This window comes from Orcinus orca, chromosome 3, assembly GCF_937001465.1.
Source record: "Orcinus orca chromosome 3, mOrcOrc1.1, whole genome shotgun sequence".
NCBI lineage: Eukaryota > Metazoa > Chordata > Mammalia > Artiodactyla > Delphinidae > Orcinus > Orcinus orca.
This window is the reverse complement of record NC_064561.1, coordinates 55,792,397-55,805,020: the sequence shown is the minus strand read 5'-3', so window position 1 is coordinate 55,805,020 and position 12,624 is coordinate 55,792,397. Positions and strand designations below refer to the sequence as shown.

At 47.3% G+C, this 12,624-nt stretch overlaps 1 protein-coding gene across 5 annotated transcripts in view; it reads left to right on the top strand.

Moving 5' to 3' along the window:
* GRIA1 (glutamate ionotropic receptor AMPA type subunit 1) overlaps positions 1–12,624 on the top strand; it is a 306,659-nt gene that overhangs the window by 191,058 nt on the left and 102,977 nt on the right. For 4 of the 5 annotated variants that reach the window (XM_049707791.1, XM_004281007.3, XM_004281006.2 and 1 more), the window contains exons 7-8: positions 115–282; positions 8,190–8,294. In XM_049707791.1, the coding sequence (XP_049563748.1) occupies positions 115–282; positions 8,190–8,294 (273 nt within the window). The remainder of the gene's footprint in view (positions 1–114; positions 283–8,189; positions 8,295–12,624) is intronic. The other variant, XM_049707790.1, reaches the window with a different exon arrangement.

Genomic DNA, 12,624 nt, shown 5'->3' with positions numbered 1-12,624 from the left:
CCCTGGCCGACTGCAGGCATCCTCACCACCGGGAAGCTCGTTCCCAGATACAGCTCCCACCTGCCTCCCTGTCAGCGAGCTCTGACACCTAACTGTCTCTGTTCCTCCCACTAGTACACCTCTGCGCTCACCTACGACGGGGTGAAGGTGATGGCTGAGGCTTTCCAGAGCCTGCGGAGGCAGAGAATCGATATCTCTCGCCGGGGGAATGCTGGGGACTGCCTGGCTAACCCAGCTGTGCCCTGGGGCCAGGGCATCGACATCCAGAGAGCTCTGCAGCAGGTGAGGCTGGCAATGGCTGCCCCATCTTATGGGAGCCTCACAGGGGATTTCAGCATCAGTTTCAGGTGGGACGTAGCTATTTAAAAGAAAAGGGAGAGCACGCCTAAGTTTGGACTGCCGCTGCATTGTGTCTGTGGCTCTTGGCGTACATGGAAGGTCACGCAGAAATTTGAAAAACGAAACAAAAAAACGCAATAGTATGGAATAGTCATTCCTGACAGCACAAAAGCTCTATTTTCTGCTTAGCGTTTATGTTAAAAAGGGGAAGCCAGTGATTCTGTATTTGACAAGGGGACGTGAGATATACAAGGATGAAACTGAAGCATTTTAGCAGTCTCTTGGAGACTCCCCCTCCTGCCCTGATTTTCTGGATTTCTTCATTACCTTTGCTTTCTGTGCACATGTCATGCTGGGACCCTGAAAATGTTTCTCAGGACTTCTGATTCTATTTTCTTGCTTCTCAGCATTGCAATCATCAATTTTGTTCGCGCTTAACAACAGGTAAAGAATGGGGATAGAAAATGGTCAGGCCCCTCCAGTCAGCTGGCTATGCAGAGGATTCTGAGGCTGAATCCAGACTCAACAGGGGGGGAGTATAAATACTCAATTCGTGATACGTCTGCTGTGGAAGCAGGATGAGACAGACGTACACATGAGCCATGTACTTCACATTCCTGGTTTAGAAGTTTCTGGGCATTTGCCCAGTTTTATCACTCTCTGCACTCCTAGAAGTCTCTAGAAGTTTCTAGAAGCACCTCAAGCCCAGGCTGTGGTCCTCCAACTCCTGACGGATAGCACCACAGGATGCCTCTCGTGCCTCCTGAGAGAGGCTGTGTTTCCAAAGGGGACTGGGCAAAGAGGGCAGTGCTCACTGCAAAGGAATGTCCAAGTATCTGACACAGTGGCAAGCCAGCAGCAGCAAGATATTTTGGTACAAATGCCTCTCAGGACCTGCCCTCCCCATCCAAGAGTTGCCTAGATAAGGCCAGCTCTACTTTCAAGACTCCATTCAACAGAAGATGAATTTGGACTCCCAGGGAAGGAGAGATGCGTTTCTGAATGAGGCAGAAATGTAGAGCAAAATGTACAACTATTCCCATTTGTTTTCCAACCACACGTGCACAGCTCTAACAATTTTCACAACCTGGAGAAAGAGACAAGACAGGAATATCACAGGCTGTTCTTCAGCTTGGATGAACTGCCTGCACATGGAATGTGGATTATACTTCTGTCCTTTGGAATGAAGTGAAGCAGCTGCCCTGTGACCACACGCGAATGGGTCCACCCGCAGCCCTTTCTGCCCTCCCCGTCTCTGCGCAGGGTGGCCCCGAATCGCTAGGCAGCAAGAGCAGACACCCACCAGCTTCAGAATGATCGCCAAAGGTGCTGTGCCCGCCTTCTGGCTTATTTAAAATGCTCTTCCAGATCCCACAGTCGAGACAGATTCTGTTTGCAATGTGAAACTAGTTTCAGAAGGTCCCACGGACTTGCCCTCAGCCTCACAACCCTTCTAGCTCCCTTGCCTCTCCCATCTTAAGGGCATCCCTGGAAGGATATCCTGATGCCATCGTGACAGTGATGAAGCCTGGAGACGACGTGGGTGACAGGAAGGGCACTGAATCAGGAGAGCTGGGGTCCAGGTCCCGCTGGGCCCTTGAGTCTCTGGGTGACCTTGAAATACTCATTCATATCTCCTACACCCTTCCCTTTCCTCATCCACGACAATGAGGCGGTTAGAGAGACAATTCTTGGGTCTCAACTGGCTTAAGAACTCTAAGGATCTAATTTATTTTTTCTTATGCTCTAACCCATGTCTTTCTGGTTGTAACATGCTCAGGCTTCTGCTTCTGCCTTCAGTGGGGTTGAGAGGAAGCAGTTGCCTTAGTCAAAAACATAATAATCTCTATACTGTCTTGAGTCAAGACATGTGTGTGCCAGTCAGCTGCTCCTGAGAGCCTACTACGTGCTCTGGTCTGGGACCAAGCTCTGGGGACAACAAGAGAAGTCAAGACCTGCCCTCAAGAAACTCCCTTCAGTCTCTGTTGGGTGTGGACGTAGGGCAGGGAGAACTAGGCACAAAACAGACACAAAAATAAAACCAACATTCTGATCTAAAAATCAGCTGTTCAAACTGATTACTTTAAAATCTTTGTTAATCACCTAGAATCACAAACATGTATTGCTGAAAGAGACCTGAAAAATCACGACTCCCATTTTCCCTTACATTATAGATGAAGCAGCTGACCTAGAGTAGGCAGTGACTCAGCCGGGCTCACACAGCAGCTTAGCAGCACAGGCTGGACCAGACACCCATCCAGGGTTCTTCTTCCTGTCCCACAACTGTCCTGTGGCCCCAGGGGCCTTTGCTTGTACGCACTGAGCTTCAGGGCCTTACACACACAGTCATGGCCACTGTCCAACCATCTCACCCTCAAGACCCATCTCTTGAGACAGCCATGGCCCTAGGAAGAAGCAGTGTGCACCTACAGTAGATTGGGTAAATCCCAATGACATTTGGTCCTTGGAATCCAAGGATGGGGGCTCGAGTCTCTTCTGCCCTGCCCACTGGCCTTCAGGTCACACATGGGGAGGGACCTGTGGGTCAGCTTGTGGTAGAGCTGGGATGTCTGTGAGTTAGGCCAAAAGGAATTAGCACGTTATTCTAAAACTAATGGTAACACCAGCTATGATATGTCCAGGGCTCACTACGTACAAGGTTCTGAACGTATTTTACATGTTTGATCTCACTGAATCCTCAATATAACCCTCTGAGGTAGCTGATTTTATTAACTGCGCTTTATAAATGCAGAAACTGAGCTACAGAGATTTTTTTAATTTCCCAAGATTATACAGTTAGTGATAAAAGTGGGACTCCAACCCACATCTCCTTGCTACCTCACCCTGTCTCCATTAACTGCTCTGCTCTGAAGCCTCGAAGGCCCAGCCCAGCAGGTGAGACACAAGCCATGGCCCAGCCAGCACCAGCACACGGCCTTGGGTAATATCTACATGCCCCTGCTCCCCCACACCCCACTATAGTTTCCCCGGTGGCAGAGTGAAGACAACCAGCCTGCCTGCTCCCTGCCTGACATCCAAGGAGCCATTCAGAATATTAATGAGCCCACATCCTGGAATTCCTCAGCACTCCAGGAAGGAAGAGGCATGAGGGCGCCCATAAGTTGGCTTCCGGCTGGCAGAAAAGATCCAGCTCCCCAAGTCAGGCTGTTAGCATTTGGGGGGTCATAGGCCCTTTGAGGATATGATGGGAAACAAAGCTTTGTGCTCTTATTCCCAGAAAATGCACACACGTATATTTTTGCATGACCAGGAGTCAGGTGGACCACAGACACTCTGAGAAGCCCAGCTAAGGACCTCAGGCGAAGAATCGCTGCCCTAAATAAGGATCAGCCCTCTTGCCTTTGTGTTTGCAATCTGTCAGCCAATGACCACGCACATTGGAAGTGAAGGTTTACGTGGCACATTGCTAGATGAGGTTGGGGCGAGCTGGGCAATAGGGGTGTGAGACACAGTCCATACCTTTCGGGACTCAAGACCCAGTGTAGAAGGAAAGACAAGCTCCTGAGAAATAATAGCCACAAAGGTATAGATTAAGGGCTGAATAACACAGCCAGGCTCGTGGTGCTATGGACTGTCAGAAAAGAACGCCATGGACTGAGGAATTTGGACATTACCAGGCTTCCCGTAGGAACGAAACTGGGGCTTTAAATACGGTGACCATATAATTTATCATCCAAACTTAAGGGTGAATGGGAGAGCTATTACCAATTATCCCAGAACAAGACATGTAAACTGAAACGACCCCAAGCTAACTGGGATGGATGGTCATTCATGCCTTAAAGGAAGGGTGAATTTGAACAAAGAGTGATTTGGGTTTTGGAGGGTCTGGGTGAGGATGTAAATGATACCCAGCAGAAGGCTAGAGTGAGGGTACACATGAGGACTTGTGGGCATCGTGCTTGGCTGTTAGCGCGTAGGAAGAGAAGAGCTGGGTTCACACCATGACTCCACCAGGCGCTATCTGGGGGATCCTGGATTAATTGCTCCATTTTTCTGGCATTAATTTCCTCATCTCTTAGCATTGCCTCCCTCACTGGCTTGTCACAAGGCTCAAAAATATATTTTTTAAAAAAGGGATAATATACAAGCTTCTTTGAACCTCAGGGCAACTGCATGAGATAGAGCAGGATTCTTCTTCCCATTGTTCAGGTGGGCAGGTGGAAGCTCAGAGGGGTCCTGAGACTTAACTTGGCTAGTATAACCAGAATGCGGTCTACTGGGATCTAGCCCACAGGCTCTGACTTCCCACACCCAGTGAGCATGCAGGAGGAGAGGCCAAGAGAACAGATCCACCTCACGGCAGCCACGAAAAGGCTGAAGAAGCCTCGGGCCCAGAGCATCTTCGCTGCCCCCCACCCCCCCCCGCCCCGGGGATGGGGTTGGAGGAGTCATCAGGGTCGATGGCTCAAGTAGTAGAAACACTAACCAGCAAACGGCGGGCACCAAGCAAGAAAGAAAATCTATGCTTCAGCATCTCATGGGTGGCAGACTCTGGGCTGGCAACCAATACCATTCACAGGAAATCCAAGGTGAATTCTCCATCTTTCACGGGGGGAGTCAGCAGGTGCCAGGACAGTGCTGGGAGGTCCAGGAGGCAGGAGCTAAGGGGAAACTCCAGGTTTCCCTCAGTCTGATCCCTGTCACCCCAGCATGGGGGTAGGGGGTGGGAGTGGGGAATGAGGGCTCAGGGGCTCAGTCCTGATGGATAGGACGGCAGTTTCCAGATGTGCCCATAGCATATATTTCTGAGAAGCTTATTCCTCTGACTATGAGTCCAGACTGCCCTCATACATGGTTTGGGGCTAGTCCATTCTCTTGACCTCTCCTTGCTCTGCCATCATGGAACAGTAATTCCGGCACGTCTTCTTTCCCACTCTAATTTATCTCAGGATGTGTAAGTCTTGGCTTCTCCAACTAGACGGTCAGAGCCTTCAGCTGCTCCGGGCCTCTCCTGATGTACTGTGAATCCTGAACCCAAGTGCCGTAGCTCTGAGTCTCAGTAATCCTATCTATAACATCAGCAAAATAACCTCTGCTTTTGCTACTCACTGGGTTTCTGGGAACATCGAATAAGCAGCATCTTGTGAAAACATTGTGGCAACACAAGGGGCCCTCGGGTCACAAAACTTTCCTGCTGCTGATTTTTTTGGAAACTGAGAAAGACATGTAAAAATGACAGTGAAAAGACCCTCGTTTCTGCTGAAAGAATCCCCCGCCGTGAGACCACAGCGTATCAGACCCAAGGCTTCCACGTTAAATCTTCTTCTTTGCCACACTGCGTACCCACTGTACACAGCACAGTAGTAGTAGTAATCATTACCTGCAACATCATCATCACCATCACCATCACTTAGATAACAGACACTATTCATTGAACATTTATGTCCCAGACAATATGCTAAGCACTTCAGTTCTTTGAGGAGGAAACCAACAACAGACAGGCACAGTGACTTGTCCATGGCCACATAGTGAGGAATTAACAGAGTGCAGCCTGGGGAAGGCCCAACTGGAATAGAGGAGAGCAGTAGTAGGCCTGGAGAACACATGCTCTATACATCTCTGTGTCACCCCTCAGAGCCTAGGACAGTAGCACTGTCCTCTGTTTGAGAGGCCACTTGGTATATTAAGTGAAGAAACCAGAATATGTCAGAAGCTCTGGATTTCAGGCCTGCCTTGGACACTTGTAAGTCCTAAGTCTTGAGCAAATCACTTTACTTCCAGAGTTTAGGTTTCTCTCATGAAAGTGAAGATCCTAATCTCTCTCTAACTGACCTATATCAGGGGGCTGCTATGAATGGAGATGAAGTAATATGTGTGAAAATGCTTCATAAACACTTGTAAAATGCTGGTAGTATTAATAACACAATTTGTAATAATAAAAATAATAGCTGGCCTTTGTTGAATACTCACCATGGGGCAAGCATTGATCAAAAAATATCTCATTTAATCTGTAAACCAACCTTAAGACATAATTAAACCTAATGGGTCTCATAAAACAAATGAGGAAACTGAGTCATAGAGACATTATGCAATTTGCTGTATGAATATGACATAATGATAATTAGTATGACACTTGATACCAGCACCAAAAATAGATGCCCATTTGAGTCATTAATGACACTTCTTTCTGTTTCTGCAAACCATCTGCACATCTATCCCAGTCTGTTTTTCCAAATGAGTCACATAAGTTGGTACACAGCAATGAATGGGAAGCTAAAGATGGGCAAGAGACGACCAAGGTGAGAAGGTGAAGCTTCTGATGGATTTGAATTGCTCTCTTCTTATTCTTTGTAGCAGGATTGGTACTTTGCTTCCTCCTTGAAAAGCAAAACCAGCCCAGACTTTTCCAGAGCAAGAATTTCTCCAGATTTCATCTCAGAGAGTGAAGAGCTTGTTATATAATTTGTTCAGTGCTGTGGGCCTGTTGTAACCTCCCCACTGAGACTTCAAACCAGGAGGTGATGGGAGGGTCAGCCTGAGAGGAGACATATACACACACACATTTTCTTTCTTTCTTTCCTTCTTCCTTTCTTCCTTCCTTCCTTCCTTCTTTCTTTCTTTCCTTCCTTCCTTTCTTCTTTCTCTCTTTCTCCCTCCCACCCCCACATCTCAAATACACACACACACCAGCTATTCTTGTATTCTGAAGGCAGAGGGACTGGTCATTCACTGTCAGAAAATGGTAACACCCTGTGAGGCTTCCTTTTAAGCTCCCTGAAGAAGGGGGAAATAAATAATGCTGGGTTAAAGGGCCGGGTTCATACTGGTTACAGGCACAGGCTCATCTCACTGGCCTTAGGCCAGACTGATCTGAGGACACATGGTGGATCATCACTGGAGAATGTGATTTCTTATACTCAAGCTGATGGTACACAGCTAGACTCATCCCCAGTTCGAGGGTGGATACATTTTATTGGTCACCTCCAGAGCAGCAGGCTTGGTTCCAAAAGCCTTGGATTCCCCATGCTGACTACTTGGCCTTTAAAGTGAACTTGGAGATAGGAAGCCATGGAAGTTTAATCTGTCTCGTTTGTGGAGAAGTTCCATGCAGCCTATTTGGGGGCTTCCAATACGCATCTTGATTCCACCAGCTGAGACCTGCTGAAAGGCTCTGGTCTTACAAAGAATCTCCTCAGGTGCTTTAAAGTTTGCACAGCACTTTCACATTTGCTGTGTCATTTAAGGTAGATGGGGCAGGAAGTTTGAGACTTAGAGAGGCAAATTGCCCAAAGTCACTTGGCTGTTCAAAGGAAAGCTGGGGTAAAATCCAGGTCTCCCAATTCTAGGTCTTTAGGCTCCCAAGTACTGTAATCCCTGGACTCACAAAGGAACTGAGAAGCCATATTGAGGCACAGCCCAAGGCATCACAAGGCCAGCTCCTGGTCCTGGGTCTTCTCCTGACTCACCAGGGATGGCACACCAGTCTCTTCCTTTGCAGGTCTCCTTCACTTTCTACATCTGAAGGTGTGCACCTGAGGAGCAGTCTTTCTCACAGTGGTAGTCCTGATGGGGGTGTTTGACTGAGGATGGCACAGAGATTTCCTATTAGGATCTACTCTGATCCACTGTTACTGTTTGCCTAAAGCAATGGGTGAAAAAGTTTTCAGAATGAATTTCAGTCTAGTAGGCAAGAGCACTGTACTCTAACAGTGATGACTGCTACAGGCAAAGGAGTAGAGAGGTGTTTAGTACTGATGCTACTCCAAGACCTCATCCCATGTAACTTCCTCAGGTTCTGGACTTTCACTTCAGCAGAAAAAGCAAACCAATGAACAAACATGAAGCGCAACTTCAGGGTTCACTGGTCACCACCTGGCTTTCTTTTCCAGGTGCGGTTTGAAGGCTTGACAGGAAACGTGCAATTTAATGAGAAAGGACGCCGGACCAACTACACCCTCCATGTGATCGAAATGAAGCACGACGGCATCCGAAAGGTAAGGGTCCCTTTGCTTCACTTCCTCAGGGAGGAGAGGGCTGAGCAGAGGCTCAGGCCAGAGCTGAGGGCCTTGCAAGCCCACTTTCCTGGACTGGATCTCTTAGAAGAGATGCAGGCAATGAGGATTCTAGCCTCAGCTCTGCCACTAACCAGCTGGGACTTCGGGCAAGTCAGTTCCTTCCTCTGAGAATCGAGGAGATTAAATGGAGATTAAAAAAATCTCTAGCTTTGTCTTGGGGTGCTTGTGAAGATCCAAGGGATGGGAAATTACGGTGAAAGTATAAACTAATAGATGTGTATAAAATGCCCCTGCTGCTCCTATAGGATTCCAAAGTAAGAACTTGAGAATGATGATTTATTGAGGAAGTGAACCATCTTCTCCTGATCCACACTTGGTCGTATCCCCTCTACTTTCCACATAGAAGTATAAGTGAAACTTAGTTTGTGTATATGTATGTAATGTATAATATGTATGCATATTAAACATTTTGGAACAACATTCAAATCCTTGGAGAAAACATTCAGAATTCTACCACACTCTGTGTGCTCTGGCCTCTGCCAATTTCTCTGACCTTGACCCTTGACACTCACTTCCTTCCTCCTTCCACTCCAGTCATTCTGATCAACTTTCACTTCCAGGAATACACTATGTTCTTTCTCACCTCCCAGCCTTCAAACGTGTTCCCTCTGCCTAGGACTCCCCCTACCCCATCCCCTTCTTTTGCCTGGCCAATTCCTCCTCAGCCTTCAACACTCAGAGAAAATGCTACTCCTCAGGGAAGCCTTCCCTAGGCTCCCTTGTTGTGACTCATGGCAGCCTCTATTTTACCGTCCATGGCCTTCATCACATTCCTAGTTCCTTGGGGTGGCACAGCGTAATGGGTAAGAGGCATTGCACACATGGTATAAAGCTACTAGGGTGTCATGGATCAGAGTACTAGCTCTGGAATCCTGGGACTCAATCCTGGCATCACCACTTAGCAGCCTGTGATTCTGGACAAATAAATCAGGTTCTCTGTGCCTTAAGTGGGGGGCACCATAACAATGCCAATCTCATAGGCTCACTGAGAGGATTAAATGATCTAACGGGTGCAGAAGTTCTGAGGGCTGTGCCTGGCACATTGAAGACTGGGTCTTCATCTCTCAAACTTGATGCTCTCTAGGCCTGTGCTGTCAAATACAGTTGCCACTAGCCATGGATGGCCATTCAACTTTCATTCTAAATAATTTCAAAGCCCCTCAGTTGCACTCGCCACATGTCAAGTGCTCAGTGGCCACAGGTGGCTAGTGGCTGCCATACTAGACAGCACAGATGTACTCAACAGATCATTTCCATCATCCCAGCAAGTTCTACAGAACAGCTCTGCTCATGCTTTCTATTCCCAACCTGTGGAGGTCCATGATGCTCTGGGTGGTTTGGTGAGATACACTGGCAGAACGGTTATAAGCTCAGGCTTTGGAGACAGACACGACCCGAATTAAGTCTCTGCCTTACTCTTTACTAGGCACGTGACCTTGAACAACTTAGCCTCCTTGGACCTCAGTTACATCATCTCCAAATGGGGAATAATGCCCTTTACCTCACAGGGTCGCCATCAGCACTGCGTGAAACAATGTCTGCTACCCACTTGCCTGTATCAAGGGATTCCCAAAAGTAGCCCCTGGAACGGAGTGGACATTCAGCCCATGTTTTGTTTGTTTGTTTCAACTGCCTTCTTTAGGCCACAGGGATTTTTATGTCAGCCTTGATTTTGAGTGAGTCAGGCTGTGCAAGCCCATGGAATGGATAAATCAGCAAATAGAAATTACAGAGTAACCTTAAAATCCACAAGCAAATCGTTGTGCTTTATTTTTCAGATCCTGGGGCTGTTTTTCAACTTACTTTCCAATGACTAAATCCTTTCCTAGAATGTGGGCTTAAGCATCCTTTGTTTACGGGGAATCTGACTTGAGGACAAGGAATTCCTCCACACCTGCGGCTTCAGGCCTTTTACTCAGTCAGCCTCCTAACAAAGTAATTTCTCAGATTCACGGTGACCTCGTTGTGCTGGTTTCAGTGAGCAGTGCCTGGCCTTACCTGATGTAGGTAATAGAGGGGCTTCTGCTGCTTGACCGGGGGCCTCGAGGACTCTCCCCTGATCTTTAAGCACGTATCATGGCCACCGATCTGCCAACACACCCTCTAGCTATCTGGGTCCATTTTGACATCCTACTGAAATGTGTGTGCTCTACACATCCATCCATCCAATGCTTAGGATCTTCAAATGCCAGGATGGGCACTGGCTCCACTCAAGCTAAATCCTTGGGAAATCCCATTCAGAGACTCCACTTCACCGTGGGGTGCTGATTTAGGGACCGCTATCCAAATAAAATACCTTGTCACATTCAAGTAGGATCACAAATTCTGGTACCTGGCTGCCAAGAGAGAAGTGTAGGAAAATTCTCGAAGGTCTTTCATGAAGGGACCATCATTGTTGATTTAACCCTCTCTGCCCATCACTACTGGTCCTGTAGCTAATTTTGGACTTGAAATGGCCAAGTCTCACTTCAGCTTGATATGTATCCCCCTGCCATGCCCCAAGTTTGTCATCCCCAGTTCTGACCCAAGTATAACTGGAAAGGAAAAACCGGGCAGGGAAGAAAGTGACACAAGGTCCTACTGACGTCAATGCACAGCTCTCCAGTCCAGATGTCCTTTGGAAGTTTTTTCTTTAAATCCTTGCCACCCAACTTTGGACATACTGAGACCTGGTGTAGCTCTAAGACAGAGCTTCAATCCAACCACTTCTCTCCATTTCCACTGCTGACCCCGGAGCCCAAGCCACCTTCCACACCTGCCTGACTCACTCAGGAGCCTCCTTACCAGTCACTAGTCCTGCTGGCCACGTTCTTGCCCCTCTAGAAGGCCATTTTCCCAACACAAGAGCCAGGATGATCATTTTCAAATATACATCAGGCTATATTGCTTCTCTCTGCCTAAAGCTTTTGACTGGCTTCCTACTGCAGGTGAAATATAACTTCTTGTCTTGACCTTCAGAACCCCAGACGCTGCATCCCTCTGACATCAGCCCTTGCTCCTCCTTCTCTGGCTCATAACTCCACAGCTACCCTATAGCATCCTTCTGTTCCTTTACCCGACTTTCTCAATCACTGTAGTTTCATATGCAGTGTCTCTCCTTGTCACTCAAGTCTGGCCCAGGCAAAGTCACCTTGGAGAGGCCATCCCTGACCAAGCCATCTAAAGTGACCCCCATCCACCCAGCACAATCCCACTGTCCCAATGTTTCACAGTGCTTACCCCTTCTGCTATATTCTTGTTGGTTTACTGATCTCTCCTGAGGTTGGTAAACTTCAGCCTGCAGGCCAAATTCAGCCAAATGCCTGTTTTTGTACAGCCCATGAGCTAATGATTTTTACATTTTGAAATAAATCAAAAGATGACTACTTCATGATATGTGAAAATTATATGAGATTACAATTTCAGGGTCCATAAATAGGGTTTTGTGGGTTTTTTTGGAATACAGCCAAACTCATTTGTTTAGGTATCGTCTATAGCTGCGTCCGCACTATAACAGCAGAGATAAGTAGTTGCTACGAGATTGCATGACCTGCAAAGCCTAAAATATTTGCAGTCTGGCTCTTTAAAGTTTGATGACCCCTGGCCTGGATATATATTGTCTTTCTTCCCCTCTTCTTCACCTCCTTGCCCCTAAAATGTCAGCTGTCTTAACACAAGGACATGGTTCTGTTATTTACTGTATCCTCAGTGCCCACAATATATTGACACATAAGTAAGCACGTGCAAATAAGTGGTTGTTCATTAAATGAGCGGGTAGTGTATTGAATGTTGCTGGGCAACCAGGGAGCATACTACTCTGGCCCATATTTCCATAGATCTGCCAGCAAGTAAGAAAATAAAATTGCTGGCAAATTTAATTAAAAAAACACCTCAAGCAGAACTCGGAAGTTAACACACACACTTATGAAGTTCAAATTCTTTAAGTGTGTTAGTTAAGATAACCCTAGGCGCAGTAACAGATAAACACTAAAATCTCAGCTGTTTAATGCAAACAAAGGTCTCATTCTTGTTCACCCAGTGACCAGTATGGGGGCTGGGGGCTCTGATTAAGACTCAGGCTTATGGAGGCTCCACTGTCTGTTTGGGTCTTCCTGGCTATCAACAGCCAGCTCACAGGGGAGGAAGAAAGTTATTACAAACTGTGCTGGAGATTTGGGGGAGTCGGGCTAGGAGAGACGTGCATCACTTCTGCTGCATTCCACTGGCCAACCCAATCACCTGGCCCACCTAGACATATGGAAGGCTGGGA